This window comes from Triturus cristatus, chromosome 9 (assembly GCF_964204655.1).
Source record: "Triturus cristatus chromosome 9, aTriCri1.1, whole genome shotgun sequence".
Classification (NCBI taxonomy): Eukaryota; Metazoa; Chordata; class Amphibia; order Caudata; family Salamandridae; genus Triturus; species Triturus cristatus.
The window spans coordinates 234,191,338-234,209,367 of NC_140592.1; the positions used below are offsets into that span (position 1 = coordinate 234,191,338).

Consider the following 18,030-nt stretch of genomic DNA (forward strand, 5'->3'; position numbering starts at 1 on the left):
ACTTCTGTTGTTACACAGTATTTCTTATTTAGTCTGTAAGCACTATTTTCTCTAATGAGCTTCTCCTACTGCAGGCACAACATGCTTTCCTGCAACGGTCAGTGCACCATGCATGCTTTCACTTTCCAAGTAGCCCAGAATAATGGCGACCGCTACTTTGTAACGAAATAGGTCTCACATTTACCAGAGTTTGAGCTGTTTGTAAATGACAATGCCTTTTATTTATGTGTCAATTATCAAAACAGATAAATGCGAGACCTATTGCATTGCAAATGCATTCTAAAGATAGGAATAAACTCTGCCATTCTTCAGGATGGGGGAATATCCATACCCTGGGGAATATCATTTGATAAGGCATTGATGTAGGGCTCCAAGCCGCTGGATGGGCCAAATAGAGGTCATTATTAGGAATCATATCAGTCCCTGGAGTTCTTAAAGAAATACTAGATTTAATGGCCAGCATGGTTTCACTAATCTCAAGTTTAAGATGCTTTTTTTTACCCAGGTTAGAGACAGCCAACAGACCTTCCTGGTCCCCGCAAGAATCCTCTTCCCTCATGTATAAGCTGCTAAAATGGACCACTCAGTCATGGTGTTGTGCAAAGATTTCAAGTCTCTCTGGTCACCATTTGCACTCACTGAGGCTATTTTCCAGCAGACTTTATTGTCCTTGGATAACCTTGCACTGAGTAGATTTTTCCAAATGGTAGCCTCCCAACCTTGCTTGGCTTTAGCTAACTCCCTCCTGTATGCAGGTCTATACCTCACCAACACATTCCTATTCTTCGATTTGACTGCCACTTATAGGTCCACTTCTGTAGTCTTTCATGCCATATTATAACATGCCACCTCCTTTTAATTATTGTTGTGAACTACTATGTCACAGGCTAAAAGCTCTCTTATCCGTGTGAACAATATTTCGTTTTCTTTTGCTCAGAGGACAAATTTAAGTTTTTTTACCTCCACATTGTTCTCCCTGGTAACTATTTCCAAGGCCTCTGGATTCTTCACTACCCAACTCCAACATATAGTGTTCAATTATTGGAATGGGAGATACAAAAAGCTTTTCTATTATTGGAATGGGATATATCTCCTATCTCTGTGTTACCTACAGCTGAGGGAATCTCCACAAGACAACCCACTAGAGCCAGGCTCATTGCATTATGGTCACTATCCATCCTATCCAATACAATCATGTCTGACAGAAAGGGCCAGAGTTTAAGGTCAACCAAAAATTAGTCAATTCGACTGGTATAATACTCCTTTACATACTCTTACATGCATTTTTGAATTGGCCCCAAAATGTCGAACACCCTAATAGTAAAAATGCCGAGAGGGCACAGCCCTTTCTATGTGTTGTAATTGTATATTAACATTTCCTGAAAGTTCCAATTTTATAGTCATTTTAGATGTTTAGGGCTAATTCAAATGGGCATGTTAGAGTTGTACGTATCCAAAATGCTTTTAGTTGAGTAACTTGTAGAAATAATACTGGATTCTGATACAAGGTTGGTGCATGTATAAGGACTACAATACTTCCATGACATGCAATATGATATGTGGTCCCATCTTACAAGGGCTATTGGTATTTTTAACAAGATGGCAAGTAAAGAGTGTGATGGAGAAGGCTCTAAAGTAAGTTTCAACCAGGATCTTGGGAAAGTGAAAATGCATCCAGGGAGGAATTACAGATCAAACAATAACCACAATACTCCTGTAAATGACAGAAGCAGTGCTTCAGGATCAAAAATAATATCCTCAGTTATGGCTGATACAAGCCAGATAGGAGTCACATTGGTACTCTAAATCATGTTGCTTCTTCAGAAAGGAGGAAAATAAAGGCAGTGCTTATTTCTGCTTCTCAGGACAATACACATTGCTTTACCTCTGCTAGAAAACTCATCACTCAAATATGTAGGCACTTGACTTTAATAGCATTTTTCATCTTAAAAGTACTCAACCTTATTTGCTTAAATGTTTAATTTCTTCTTAAAATTAACCACCCACAGTAAATACATTCTTTCAACTCAAACACTTTCCCATCGTTACTGCACAATGGGCATGTTGTCCACAGCACATTTGATTTAATCGGCAATGTAATTTACCAGTCCATATATAGTTCACTATTCGAGCCGTTCTGTACGGTTGTTATTGCAAGATATATGAATTGTACACACGGAAGATCATTCATTGGACTTATATTACCAGTTAAGAAGTTTGAGGCTCTGAAACCTTTCCTTCACTTGAAATACCCGCCCCCAAGACAATTCAGCATGAGGTGGATTTTTTCCCCCAGAATTCTCAACATTTCTTAGAGTTTCCAGAAAATGTTCTCCATGTAACCTTACAATTATTGTCCAATTACCAAGATCCCTTTTCAGCACTTCATCACATTAATTCCTGCCATGTTATACTTTCCATTGTTTTCCTTCAACTTGCTTAATGTTTAATTGTACTTTTCCATTTTTCCTTCTAGCTTTCCAATCCAATGATGTGTAAAATGTTCATGAACTGTATTGTAACGGGATGATACCTTCCCAATGAAATACTGTACTGAAACTATTGCACATTACTGCTTTATGAAAGCGGCCCAGGTTGCCCAGATCAATACCAGATTTTCTGAATATGTGAATACAATGAATTTACATATAAGTACTTTGAGGGGAGCTCAGGCATTAAGTGTTTATCCTCCAAATCTGCCGTGGACCCAGTAACTTCTTGACCGACGTTGGAATGCCATGGTCTATAAAACTCAATCCAACTAACAAGGCATCGTCAACTGATGATGCATCAATAGATTTTTAGTATTTCATCTGGAATTCTAAACGCCAATTTATTCCAGGCTATGGCTCACTATAACTTAATGTGCTACATATCATGACCAGATTCCTCTGTGAAAAGGAATTACTAATGGGAGAAAGATTCTTACCTGGTTAAGGAAAACATTGCTTGATTGAAATGCTTGCATGGGTGCCAGGTAGAGGTGTGTATTAGCATCAAGACTACTTTCTCTGATACATCCATGACTTTAAATCCTGCCCATGACTTGTAACAAGAAAATCCCACTGATGGGATCCACTTCTGTATCGTGGTTACTGGATGATGATGACGTACTTCTTTTGGGCCACAAAGGGAGTGCACTCTGCAAGGAACTGCAAGATTTTGTTGCACATGACTCCAAAACAAAAACATATGTTTCAGTACTGAAAATCTTACGGTCTCCATCATAGCAAGGTGTGCATAGCAATTGCACATTTTGAGGTAGAACTACCTCTGCTCTGATTAAGCTATACCGAACTGAGTTCACTGAATTTGCGTTTGATATTGCAGGGCTGTGGCATGGGTGGCAAACCCCTCGCCAATGCAAAGAACATCTTTGATATTTCACTTTTCAATCTATGGCTCTGGTTTGGTCTGTATACTTACATTGACTTCACTGCATTATTTCTAAGGTCTCTCATCTTCTGGATCAGAATAAAGCTAAAGCCAAACATAAAGGGGTATAAGGGGATTTTAGATCTCAGTTATACATGGAGCTGCAAAGCTCCCTTGGCTTTGGTACACTGAAGTGCAAAAACTCCAGCTAGTAGAAATCCTCTATGGCAATTAAAAGGTATTTGTTTAAGTTGGAAGAATATTAAGTCAAAGTGACTTTCTAAACTCGTTGATTTGTACAGTCATGACTTTTTAAAGTCTACAGCTGCTTTGGGCTTCAACCCTATTCTTGAAGTCTCTTGTCACTAATGATGCCATTGATGATGTAATTTGGGATATCAACTGTGACACCATGTGTTAAGTCACGACCAGGGAATTTGTGAGGGGAAGAGTGTTCATTTGCTTATCTAACCATAACTGGCCAATTATAGTGCTCTTTAGTTTTTGTTTCATACCCTAAGTAACAGGATTTTTTTCATGAAATTTCTGAGCTATTTTAAACCTATGTTAATATCTTATGAGCAAATGAAAACATTGCTTACACTTAGCAATGATTTTAAGTGAATGCAACCCGGTGTACCGTTAACACCAGTTGACCAGGGGATGTGTACATCAGGGTTTACGCCCTGTAACCAAAGAACTGCACAGCTCTAGGGGCTGGGCTGTGTAGTTGCATGTTTTTTTCATGTCCCAGGACCCTGGGTTCAAGGAGGGCCTCACCAAAGTTTTGCCTGCAGACCTCACCTAGAAATCACAGTTTGTTCAAACCTGGATGGACCACTTTGCCCACATTATACCCCCACCCTGAGGTCAGGGAAAGCTCTGCCTGCCTCCTTAGACCCCCTGTATCTTTTTCCACATTTCGGGATCTAAGACCCGCATTGCATACTGGTAGCCACAAGTATCCAGCCAGATTGCTCTTTTTAATCTGGTTCTGTGAAACCTTGTTAAATTTTTAGTCAGCAAATAGTGTGTCAATGAACCTTTAAGGTATACAACTGATTAACCCTTCAAAGCCCACACAACACTTTTTTGTAATGCAACTATGTCGAAAGTATGCACCAAAGTTAGTAAAAATTGGTCAAGTGGTACAAAAGCTATACGAGGGTTCCAAAAATGTCACATTTAGAAATTTAACAAGGATTTTCCCATTGCTAAAATCTGGGATGCAGCAGTCTGTAACCTCTGGATGAAAGTTCACAAATTTTAATGGCACAGAAACCTTTCCATCATATGTTGCTTGTTCTAGTTTGGTGAATATTTATTACAACTGTTTCAGAGGTACAAGGTAAAAATGCGAGATTCTAATGCAAATGCACCACTACTCTATATTTTGTAAATTTGTTGCAATAAAAACATTAACAACCCATCAAACAAAGAATAGAAAATAGTGTCCACACATGTACAGTAGACACTCAATTCTCCCTCTTTCCTCATGCCCACAAACTGGAATATGAACAAAAAAAGCAGCACAGTGGTAAGCCTTATGCTGCATGATACATAAGTGGGTGGACACAAATACAACTTTCTCTACAAACTGTAATTCAGGCTGAGGAAGATGTACACTAAAACAAAAAAGGACTTCACCCTCACCCCCTGGGCAGAACCAGCAGTGGTTACTAGCACCCCACCCTATTGTAGGCTGGTCTTCCTTGTTGCCAGAGAGGGATTCATTTAGTGCCCACCCTCCTGATGTGCTCAAGGGCAGGTGGGTTCATTTTGCTTTGCCTCGGGACCAGGCAGGGGAATGTCTTAGATCTGCCAAGTACATTGAAAGATATTGTGGTGTCCCACTCCCTCACCTACATTTACCAAATACAAGTGGGGTGCTTCTTCCATCCTATTCTTCGCCTAAGGATGCGGTGCTTACTAGTGTTTGAGGGGGCAAATGCTTACCTCCTCATTGCACAAGGGCTCCCCCAGAGGCTCATGGTAAGGCAGTATGCCCTTTCTAAAGCCAGTGTTCTGATTTGTTCAAAATGAATTTCTTTGCTCTCACCACAATTTTTCTGCACTTTCAATGATGTTCTATGGTGAAATGTAATCTATAAACCCCCAGAATTTAGGGTGGGCCAGAATCTTTTGGGTGCACTAGAGATGCAGTCTGATTTCTTACTGACTTTGCTGCACATTTGGGACTTAGCATTTCCTCTCATTGTGTCACTTTTCTTTACTGGTGGGCTTTATGACAATTGATTTATATGTAACCCAACTGCTTCTGCATTTAATATCCTGTATTGTACCCTTTGATTTTTTTAAATAAACTTTCATATGTTTTCACATTTCTCCCTAGAACTCACTTATTGTCAGTCTTTTCTAAATTGACTGTATTTTTGATATGCGGATTGTGTACCTTATCTTGGGACACACTGTGTCATGAAATTGAGGTTTCACACCATCCCCGATCCACCCACCTGTGGGCATGCTTTTGAGGTATAATATTTTAGGGATAGAATGCGACAACCAAGTAGAGGTGAGAAGTGGGAATAGACACACTGTTTTCAATCAAGAGCTATTTCCAGCTCTTCTGACACTAACATTCAAGAGTTAATAAGAAAATGTAGACATTGTAGTTTGAAGTTAAATTACAATTTCAGTTGACATGCTATTCAAAGAATTAAGTTGACATACCTGCAAACAGCACTGTCAGTTTCCTTCAGAGGGATGCCAATGCATTCACCATTATCAATCGCCCACTGCTGCCCTGCTGCACAGCAAGTGTCAATCACATCTTTTGTTGGGCCTAAAAACAAAACATATACAAACATGAAGGTGGTATCTTTAATTTCCATGCAAGCAAAGCACAACCTATGACCATTTCAGGGGTGTAATGCAAAAGGAGGCCTGTCGCAAAATTTGGTGCGTGTCTCTTAAAATATAAACTACGATGCCCAGGTGACAGATCCACAAACGCCTACAGTTGAGCGGCTTCTTTGGAGTTGTGCGCCTCACATACTGCCAGGGCAAAGACATTGGATGATCCATTATACCATATTAAAGAATGTTTTTTAGTTAGTCAGTGTGCAGTATTTAAAAGAGATATTTGGAAAGTTGAAAAATGTTGACTCTTGATTGACTGCCTGTCTTGGGAGAGTGATCTCACCTTCTACCCTCTCCCATTTTTGCCTACTAAGCCTGGAATTTTCCTTTGCTATGGCCTCTTTCCAAGAGCGAGACATGTTTTTATTAACTGGATGAAGTTATAGAGCTATGCGCGAATGATCTAGTATGTAGATTGACTGTTGCACAGAAACATGCATTCAACAGTAAGTGTATGTCCTCTGCAGATTTTGCCAAATACACTCAATAATATAAACCAATTTTGGCACTGATTTCTTTTTATTATCCCGCTTGTGCCAAATCTTTGTTGTTTATTATTGTTAGTCAACTACACCTTTCTAGGATTAAGAGTCATGCATTCAACACACCTTTCTGAAATACAACTGCCATTACTACCACTACTACAACTATGTTATGTTATGTTATGTTATGTTAGGTATATTTCTATAGCACACAGCTGCTTCAGTGAAGAGGCATCCCGGCGCTTGCGGCAGTGAACTGTGGAAGCTACGGCTAGATCGTAGGGAAAAGGTGAGTTTTAATTGTCATCCGGAAAGATAGAAGACAGTCAAGCCGCCGGATCTGGACAGGGAGGGAGTTCCAAAGTTTAGCAGCAAGTTTACCAGTACTAGCACTACTACTACTACAACTAACAATAAGAATTATTATTATCATTATTATTATTATTTCCCAGTTGTATAGGTTACACAAAATGTAACTTGCTGGTTGAGCTTCCATAGCATATATTGTTAATAATTAACAATGTATTTAATAAACCATGCTGAGCTACAGTGTTACTGCTAAGACTAGCATGTTAGTTCACACAAGTTGACCACCTAGGTCGTCCGATATACAAGGGAGTTGCTGCTGTTTGCAACCCAACCTTAGTTTTGTGCTTTGACTGATGTAGAAATGAGTTGCAGCACTAAACTACCATTGGCAATTCCTTAGTCAGGATTCAGTTTGCAACTCATTATGCATGGATGTGAATGCTAGAATGCAGGCCTACTAGGAATAGCAGAACTCCAGGAACAGCAGAACTTTAATCCTACATTCGTATTTGCAGAATGCCCACTTTTATTTTAATTTCAGCCCCTGTGATAATGCATGCCTGATCAGGGCTGGACTGGCCGCAGCAGGCACCGGGTGTTTGCCCGGTGAGCCACCAGCGTGGGGTCTGGTTTTGGGCCCCTGGGGGGCCGTTTTTGTTACAGGGCTGTTTTTGCAGCATAGCTGCAATATCGGCCCCTGTAACAAAATCGGCCGAAACAACTCGCCCGTCCCCCAATCCCCCAGGGGGGCTAGCTAAGCACTTTGCCATGGTTGGTTTTGGTTCCCAGTCCGGCCCTGTGCCTGATTCACTTGAGGTCTGATTTTCCAGCTAATAAACACCATTGCCAAATGACCACATATGGTGTAAACATGCACACACCTAGTACCCACACGAGCAGAGAATAAAAAGAGACTACACATGTGCCAAGTAATAGAAGCTGTGCACACATGCTCCAATCAGCATCTCAGATATACACTAACAGGACATTAAAAGATAGAACACCACCACTCACTAGAAGGAAACAGACTACATTTGAGGTTTAAAGCAGTGACATGGTTGGGGAGGGGGTGATTTGTGGATGGGGCAAGAACCGGGAGGTGCAAGGGAGCAAGCAGAGATGGTAGGGAGAAGGTGGAGGAAATGAAAAGCAGCAACAATAGGAAAAACAGTGAAGGGGGAGGGGATGATCTGTGGACGGGGCATGAGCACGAATTGGAGGAGCTGGAGCTGGTAAAAGCACAAGCGTTGTATAGAATGCTGCAAAAGAAAGAAAAAAGTATGTCCTAAAATGGTCACAAAAATGGGAGCAGTTGATGTTAACAAGAAGTAGTAGTAGTAAAGTCTCTTTATTCGGTTAAATAAATAGCCATAAAAGATATAAAACAGATAAAAACTCATGAAACATACAAGTCCAATCACAAATAGATAAAATATATTAAACAGAGTCCATAGAGCTTCTGTGATAAAACAAACACGGTTAAAAGAAAGTGGAGTCAATATATGGAGCTGAAGGGGGCGGGAAATTAAAAATACAATCAATTAATGCAGACAGTTAAGGCCAAGCCCCTCGAATCTTAACAACACAGCTTAAAAAATTACCCATGTTTACACTGGTGCGCATCTCTCCCAACATAGAGAGGAACACAATTGCTGACCTTACTTGTTGAAACTGAGCCTATCTCAGAATGGGAACCAAAACATTTTCCTTGAAAGAGTGTATAGGGTACAGAACATTATGACATGTATCATGGACTGAGATTAATTTTTATTACACTCACAAGGACCTGAAGAGCTGTCTGCTGCCCAAACTTTAGGAAAACCTATCAGTGGGAGAACGGAATTCAACCTAAACCTGAATAAAAGCTGAAAATGGTGGACATAATTAACCCACGTCAGGTAAGGTTCAATGTAACTAACCGTTTTTATTAAAAAGTGCACTCGGACAGCTGGTTTGTACAATTCCTGGTCCTTCCTGAGAAGTGATAGAAAATTATGTTTGACCCACAGGTAGTCAGCTTAACAATTTCCTCAGGTTGCGTCAAAAGGTTGGGGCAGCCCAAGGTTGTCAATGCAGACTGGATGTAACATAACTACACAACCAGAAAATTGCTTTAGAGTTGGCTAAAGAAAGACAATCCTGGATAATCAGCCTATTAAGAGTTGCTCACTATGATACAATATTGAGAGCCAACATGATATGGGCCTGAGTTTGACAATATCCGAGATATATTTGAGGCCATGTTCCTCATGTACAGCAAATGCTGGTGAACTTTGGGACAACCCCAGCTACAGCCTAAGAAACTTACTTTCATCTAACTGAAGGGCACAGAAATCTTGATACCCCCTGATATGTAGTGAAATGCTAGATTGCTGTTACTTGTGCACTTCTATAATATAATGATGCAGCCAAAGAAAGCTTTCAAAAGAGACTTTTAAATTTTCTCAAATGCACCTTTTTAAGTTCAGACCACAGACTGCAGGACTCTGTTTAATGTGAAAAGAGAAGGCCTTCTCCTCCTTCCCACCCAGAATCAACAAATAAACTAGTGTCTGGTTTCCTAAAAACAACAGCTTAGCTGAGGTACCCTTCTGAGAGCCTAAGCCTGCAATCACATGCTATTAAGTTGCCCAGCTTTTGTGCAGTGAGCCAAGGGGCACTTTGAAATCCGATACATGGATATGAACAAGCACATACATACTTATTATAATAAAAACACCTCATGCATGATATTCTTTTATAAAGGCCTGGTCCAGTTTTCTGGGTATCAAACCTGTGACCTTGAAATTGTGCTGTACTTCCAACAGGAGCCTTGGCATTCTGAGTCATTTCCTCTGTTTACACTGTTTGGAAACCCCGTGAACTCTCAGAGTCCCCACTGCCCTGACTCGCGGAGTCCCTCAAGATCAATGGTGGGCTAGAGTGGCAGAGGCTGACTGGCAACAGCTCACACACTACTATATGCGCCTTGACTTCTGCCGCCAACCCAACGGCGGGGCACCACGGCACTGAGAAGCCCTATAATGCAGCACCTGTCAATCCCTGCTAACAACTATACCAGCACTCCAGACTGCAGTGCCAAATGATTAATATATATTGTTGCTTCAAGAGACTCGTGCCAAAATCATAAAGATGAAAGGCTGAGTGGGCCCTGTTGGAGGTCGCGGCCTACAGGTTTTAGCCGGAACTCTGCTGCGATCCACAACCCACTGAGCTATCATTCCAGCTCTTCTTCGTAGGCATTCTAGTCTTTGTCCACACTAAGAGCTCTCTGCAGCGGATTGACTCCCAAACCCAAGTAAGGTGCAAGAGACTGTCAAAGTGAAAGCAAAGACTGCCATGGAGGGTAAATTTCAGGACTCGCCAGAAAAGTTTTTTCCAACTCCCCACCCCATAAACATCACCCAAAAAATCCTAGGTTAAATCAAGTCTCACTCCATAGTACACTCTCACCCCTAAATACTCGCCATGGTACACTTTTGCCTATAGCACCTAGGAAGAAATCAAGGAAGTATTGCTCCATAGCACAGTCTCACCCCTAACTACTCTCCATAATACACTCACCCTTAGCCACTATAAAGAATTCAATGGAGTTCAATTGAGTCTCGCGCCATAGAATAGTTTTACCCATAACTACTCTCAGTGTTACACTCTAACCCTTAGCCACTATGACGAATCCTAGAACTTTGTTGGAGTCTCATGACACAGTGTGCTCTCATTCATAACCAACGTGAAGAATTGAAGGGGCGTCACTGGCGTATCAGTCCAGAATACAGTCTCACTCATTAGCACCTCAAAGTTCTTCTAAAGGGTCTCTGCACAACCACCTGGAGATAGGTCTATCAGAAGCCTTACATATTGTGAAATTCTACCCATAAGCAGTCCAAGGCATCCCATACTTGAGTGTGGTCTCACTTCTTGGAAGTACAGTGACGCCCTTCGCATGGCCTTAACCACCCAATTCTTGCAAGTGAGTTGCAAACCTTATGACCTGCCTTTTTCCATATACCCCCAACCTTCTATAGCGCAGTGACAACCGTCCTGTTCCCAGGCCTGCTATGTGCAGCTCAGGGTCAGAATTACCTTAAAATGTCTGCGCCTTTTCATACCCTCTGCAGACACCACCAAAAGTGCAAAAGAGGGTCCCAAAATAAAATCAAATGAAGCCAGCACATCTCATGGGGTTCAGGTACCAGAAAGCTTTTCACCAGGGGCCAGTCACAAAGTCAACATCCTTGAAAAGTCAGCACAAAAATACGGGGTGAGTGCGTGGGTAGTATGTCCAGCATAAGGGGAATACAAACGCAAACAAATTTAGCTCTCATCTATTTTGAATCTCTGATGTGAGACGATTGCTTCAGGCTGCACTATTCAATGTGTGTCCATCCTCCCCCTCCCTTTCCAACACCAGACCCTTACACGTACCTGTGAGAGCCATGCTCCTCCGGGAGAGTGGCGGGGAGTAGCATGATACAGGCAGGGTGCTTTGGTTCAGTCCCAATTAGGGGGTCAGGACTAAAATACAGGTATGCTATGACGATAATGTGTGTATATATGCTGTAAATGAGTTTCTGAGTGTAGCAGCATATGCATCAGTAGGTGCCTGGCTGTGTCAGTATATGCCTAGCTGTGTCAGTGTATGTATAAGTGTATGCCTGGCTCTGTAAGTGTATGCTTCAGTGTATCTCTAAATATGTTAGTGTATGCATCAGTGTCTACCTGGCTCTGTTAGTGTATGGATGACTGTGTGCCAGGCTGTGTTAGGGTATGTATCAGTGTGTGCCTGGTCGAGTCGGTATGTGCATCAGTGTGTGCCTGGGTGAGTCAGTGTATGCACCAGTGTCTGCCTGGAAGCATCAGTATATGCATCAGTGTGTGTCTGTGTGTGTTAGTGTAAGCATGAGTGTTTGCCTAGGTGTGTCGGCGTATGCATTACTTTGTCCTTGGGTAGGCTAGAGAGGATTAAAGTGACCACAATTGCTGATTTAGGTTGAAAGCAATGTCGATTCCCAACATCCAGACCTCATGATTGTGTACTGTTGTGGCAATGGCCTAGGCACACTGACTAAGGTAGGACCGGAAATCCTAATGACGGATACCTTTGGTCAATTAATGGCCCTTTTCCCTCACACTGCCTTGGTGTTCTCCAACATTTGCCAAAGGCAGAAGTGAAAGAGGTCAACTGAATTCTGTCCACAGAAAGAGAAATCCAGGAAACTTGTGAACAGTTTCTGCATTCCTTAGAGAACACAACATGGGCTACATGTACCAAAATAATTAAAGCTGAGACATGGACAGTATATATAGAAATTATGGAGTTCATTTTACAAAGAAGGGTATCAGGATCTTACTCAACAACTTGAAAGACTGCATCCTATTTTACGTGTAGTTATAATCTACACACCATATATACAAAGGCTCTTTTTAGAGCCACCCTTTTTCCCAAACACTGGTTCTTCTTCTTTTTAAAACCTTTTTCAAAAACATTTATCGACTCTGTGGATCCACAAACCAAACGCATGCATTAAATACAAACCAGCACATTCAGCTTTCACTTGTATGAGTTTATGAGTGATTGTATGACTATACATGTGGATCTGTGCGTGGGTGTGTGAGTTCCTGTGTGGGTCTGTGAGTGGGTATGTGAGTGTCTCTGAATGTCTGTGAGTGTGTTTGTGACTGGGTGTGTGACTGGGTGTGTGAGTGTCTCTGTGGGTCTGTGAGTGGATGTTTGTGTCTTGGTGGGCCTATGAGTGGTTGTGAGAGTGCCTGTGACTGGGAGTGTGAGTTTCTCTGTAGGTCTGTGAGCTTCTGTGGGTCCATGAGTGGCTGTGTAGGTGTGTGACTAGGTGTGTGAGTGTCTCTGTCGGTCTGTGGGTGGGTGGTTTTTGAGTGTCTCTGGGCCTTTGAGTGTGTGTGAGAGTGTCTGAGTGAGTTAATGAGTGGGTGTTTGAGTGTCTCTGTGGGGCTGTGAGTGAGTACATGAGTGTCTAAGAGGGTCTGTGAGTGGCTGTGTGAGTGTCAGGGTGAGTCTGTGAGTGGGTACATAAGTATATGAGTGGGTCTGTGAGTGGGTGCATGAGTGTCTAAGTAGGTCTGTGAGTGGGTGCATGAGCCCCTAAGTGGATGTGTGAGTGGGTGCATGAGTCTATAGGTGGGTCTGTGAGGGTGTGCATGAGTCACTGATTGGGTCTGTGAGTGGGTACGTGAGTGTCTGAGTTGGTCTGTGAGTGGCTATGTGAGTGTCTGAGTGGGTCCATGAGTGAGAGTGTGAGTGTCTGAGTGGGTCTGTGAGTGGGTGTGTGAGTTTCTGAGTGGGTGTTTGAGTGTCTGAGTAGGTCTGTGAGTGTGTGCAGGAGTCTCTAATTGGGTTTTCGACTGGGTGTGTGAGTGTCTGAGTGGGTCTGTGAGTGTGAGCATGCGTTTCTGAGGGCCTCAAAGGGTATTCTTTTGACTTATTCTGGGTGCTCCCTTGTGTCTGAACAAAGCTAAACCTCTCTGAAGAGCTATAACGATAGCGAAACACATGTCAGGGGCTGCTTTTATTCATTTAAGGTTGGCTTGGGTAGTATTTTACCAATCAAAACTGTAATACTGTGCCTGGAGTGGTAAAAGGATTTTGTCATTTAACAGCTCAACATGGATGGCACTGTACTAATCCTACGCTTGAAGACTTTGCTGTAGGAATGGCAAAAAACGTTGTCCCTTTCTATCTCAGCATGGATGGCAATGTGCTAATTCTACGCTTAAAAACTTTAACACAAAAGCAGACATTTGAGGTGAGCAAATTCAGTGTTGCTGGTGTTGTAGGGTGCTCTATACAAGAGCTGCTCTCCACCTAAACTTGTGAACTATCCAAGATCTCTAGCTCTTTCTTGCATAATTTATGTGGCACTCTATGCCTGAATGGTATTGTTTTATATATACACACTTAAAAAACCAAAGGTCATTATATTTGGGAATATAATTTTTTTTTTAAACTTAGAAATTCACAGAAAAAACAAAGGTTACAGGGATGGTATAGTTAAGCTCCGATTTTACTTGTAGAAAACCAGTGAAATTCAGCAGTTATAGTTACCTGAGCTAACTATAACTTACGGCCCTGCAATGCACTGCTTACAACCTCACATACTACATCACCCATGACATGGTCAGTGACATCACTCATGACATCTCAAATGACATCACTGATGACATTGAATGAGTGTAAGAGTTTGTAAGAGTTTATGGGTGTTAAACATATATACTAACCTACTACAAAAGTTAAATTAGTATAGTAGGGACACTACTACTGAGTGATACTACTTCTAACATATTATGTGAGTGGCTGTGTGACTGTATGTATCCTTGTGTGTATGGGTGTGTGAGTGGCTGCATGGGTGTATAAGTGGGTGTGTGAGTATCTGTGTGGGTGAGTGAGATGCTTTGTGAGTGGCTGTATTGGTTAGTGAATTGGTGTGTCAATGGCTGTATGGATGAGTGAGTGGTGGTGTGATTGACTCCATGGGTGGGGTAACTGTGTGTGTAGTGACTATATGGGTGAGGGAGTGGGTCTCCAAATGGCTGTGTGAGTGAGTGACTGGGTATGTAATTGGCTGTATGGGTGAGTGAGTGGCTCTTTGGGTGTTTGGTTAAGTGAGTTGGTCTGTGAGTGGCTGTATTGGAGAGTTACTGTGTGAATGGCTATATGGGTGAGAGAGCGGATGTGTGAGTGATTGTATGGATGTGTGAATGGGTATATAAGTGATTGGGTAGGTGTGTGAGTGATTGCTTGTATGGGTGAGTGAGTGGCTGTGTTGGCTGCTGCGTGGCCCCCCTCCCTGGGCCTATTATGACCCCAGGGACTCCATCCCCTGGGACCCCCCCCCAGACTCAATTGTGGGTGCCCTGGTCCCACACAGCAAACACAAGGAGATGATGGATGGAGCGCTGAAACTTTTCAGACACTCACCCCCAGTCACAGATCTGGGTTGAATTCATCATCATTCTTTAGCTCACTTCACCACCCCAGTTCAGACACTGCTATATGCAAATCTGTCTTGACCCTGTGCCTCATGGGAACAGCCCAGCCCAAACTGCCAAGTCATGTCTTCCCTGGACCGGAAGCAAGCATTTTGGGACCGGTTTCAGGCTAACAGCCCTCATCAGTCAGGTTAGCTTGAATCCAGTGGCAAACTGAGTATGGGACAGACGACTGGGCATACCCTGCTAACTGGTCCCACACGGGGCACCCACTCAACAATGATGGGGACCACGGGGGAGCCTGAAGGCCCAGAAGTCCCTTCCAGCTCCACGTCTCCTGTGGTCAACGGCATTGCTTTAACGCAGATGGAGCTGCTAAACATGCACTCTGCACTGATGGTGGAGAGATGAAGTCTCCTTGGTTCCAGAGGGTCCTTAGGGACCAAGAACCCTCCTGTTACCTCCAGTAAGGCCCACACAGCGGGATTGCTAAGAGGTCTTTGGAGGCCACACTCCCTTTCTCCACCACTCTGTAAATGTGCCTCCTGGCGCACTGCTGGCTGATGGATGAAGTCCCTTTGGCTTCAGAGGGTCCTTGGGGGACAATCACCCCTCCTGTTACCTCCAGTAAGTTCCACACAGCGAGATTGCTGGGAAGTCTTCTGAGGCTATGTCCCCTTTTTCCACCACTTTGCAAACGTGCCTCCTGGCGCACCACTGGTTGGGGGATGAAGTCCAATTTAGTCCTGAGGCCCTCAAGGGGCCGCATGGGCCCCTCTTCCTAGGCCAATTTCAGCCCCGGGAACCCCATCCCCTGGGGCAATCATTTTGTTTTTCTTTGTTCTTTAAATGAAGGGGAGGGGGTGCGCAGACCTACTCCTGGGCCAATTTCGGCTCCGGTGCTCCTATCCCCAGGGACCCCATCCCCAGGGGCCTTTTCCTATTTTTTCTTTTCTTTGAAAAAGGAGGGGGCCGCACAGCTTCCCTACCCGGACCAATTTTGTCCCCGGGACCCCATCCCCCAGGGCCTGGCCTCTCCATTGGGGACCGTGGGTGGAGCATCCAGGCCCTTGCGGCCCCTGCTGGCTCCCCGCGTCCTGCTGTAACAGGCATAGCATTTGGACAGATGGAGCTGCTAATATGGAGCTCCCTCGGTCCAAAAGCAATTTTGCTCTGATTTGAGAAAGCAAGAGCATTTTCTGCTCTCTCCTACTCAAAGCGGAGCAGTGTTTGCTATGGCTTGGAAGGAGCAGTGCTTTTTTCAAATTAAAGCTCCGGGGAGGTGGCGGCTCCCAGGGCTGCGGAGGGGTCCATGCGACCCTACCATATTAAATTAAAAATAAAGCCCTGGGGAGGTGTTGGCACCTGGGGCTGCGGAAGGGTCCGGGCACCCCCTGCACTTATTCTTAATAAAGTTCCAGGGAGATGGTGGTCCCCGGGGCAGCGGAGAAGGCCATAACAGCCTCCCCGCTTTAATGTTTAAAGAAGCCCTGGGGTGGTGGTGGTCCCTAGGGCATAATAAGCCCCTGGAGGGGGGGTCATGCAGTCCCCTCCTATTTTCCATAATGTCCCCTGGATCTGGTCCAACAGGGTGGGGGGGGGCAATAATGAGGGAAGCATAGAAGCCTGTGCTTCGTTTACAAATTTGGGGGGGCTGGGTCCGCAGAGCCTGTTGAACATTTTACAAATAAAATGCTTTTTGTGGCAGTGGGGCCTAGGGGGTACCCTGCCCCATCTTCTTTTATTGCCACCTATAGATGTGTGTGTGTGTGTGTGTGTGTGTGTGTGTGTGTGGGCGCGCGCGCGTGTGTGCGTGTGTGTGTGTGTGTGTGTGTGTGTGTATATATATATATATATTCTCTTGAACTCCGTAGGCTTGCGCAGGGTTTGACAGCAGCGAAGCACAGACCACAAGGTAAACCAGCAAGGATTTATTCAGTAGTTCCCTCGACCTTTACAGCCATGACGCGTTTCAGCCCGGAAGGGCCTTGATCACATAACCCAATGCGGTCAGCTGCTATATAAGTACTATATAGCTGGGGCACCTCGGGGCTCACCTGGCTAAACAACAAGGTGGTGGATGGAATGCTGGAATCACTCTCAGCCACTGACAATTGCTCGGGCCACATCCCAATCCATCTTGTTATGCCCACCATGCCACCTCAGTTTAGAATCAACCGCATCACAAGCAGCCTTTAAATCTTCCCCATTCCTAAGATGGCTGTTGCCACATCATTGTTGTTGTGGTGGCATCCTATCAAATTTAATCTCGAAATCTGTTTTACACCAAATCACAAAAAGCACGCTTTATGGACCAAGATCCAGCGCTCTGCTAACTTTAATGTAATCGGTTCAGGAGTGTTGAGGCATCGCATTTCAAGTTTTATATGGAAAAATGAATGTGGAAAATGCGTTTTGGGACCCCATTTTTTTTGGGCCTCTACTTCGTGGATCACCCTGAAACTTTCTAGGAAGGAGCTGAGGTGGAACAACTTTAAAAAAAAAGGTTTGTGAGGATTCATCCAAAGGCACCAAAGTTATAAGCAAACCTTTAGCAAAATCAAAAAGGTCTTGGCTAATGCCAGACCTAAAAAAGAGAGAAAAGAATGAAGTATACAAGAGAGACAAAGAGTTTTGAAAGAAGTCGAAAGATATTGAAAGTGAGCAACAGACAGAGCAAAACATTGAGCGAAGAGAGGGTTTGAGAAGAAATAGAGAAAAAGAGAACAGATAGAAGTTAAAATAAATGCAGGAGAGAGAATGAATAAGTAACAGTGAGAAAGAGAACAGCTGAAAATTAGAGATAATGCATTTTTGCAAAATGTCTAGAATTGATTAAATTATGTGTAACAGTCAGCTTAACTGAAGCTGCTGTCCTCCACACACCCATGTCTTGCATGCACCCTCTCTTCAAACCCCCAAACCCCTTCACCTAAAACAATAGCTTGCCACATTTACCAATAAAAGTTGCCATGTCTACAACAAGCAAATATTTTCTAAAATAGGCAAAGGTGGTGCAAAC

The 18,030-nt window shown here is 43.4% G+C and overlaps 1 protein-coding gene across 2 annotated transcripts in view; it reads right to left on the reverse strand.

The window, feature by feature from the left end:
• The window catches only part of FBLN2 (fibulin 2), a 630,642-nt gene that overhangs the window by 363,123 nt on the left and 249,489 nt on the right, over nt 1-18,030 (reverse strand). For both annotated transcript variants that reach the window (XM_085624813.1, XM_085624812.1), the window contains exon 3: nt 6,067-6,178. In XM_085624813.1, coding sequence (XP_085480939.1) covers nt 6,067-6,178 — 112 coding nt within the window. The remainder of the gene's footprint in view (nt 1-6,066; nt 6,179-18,030) is intronic.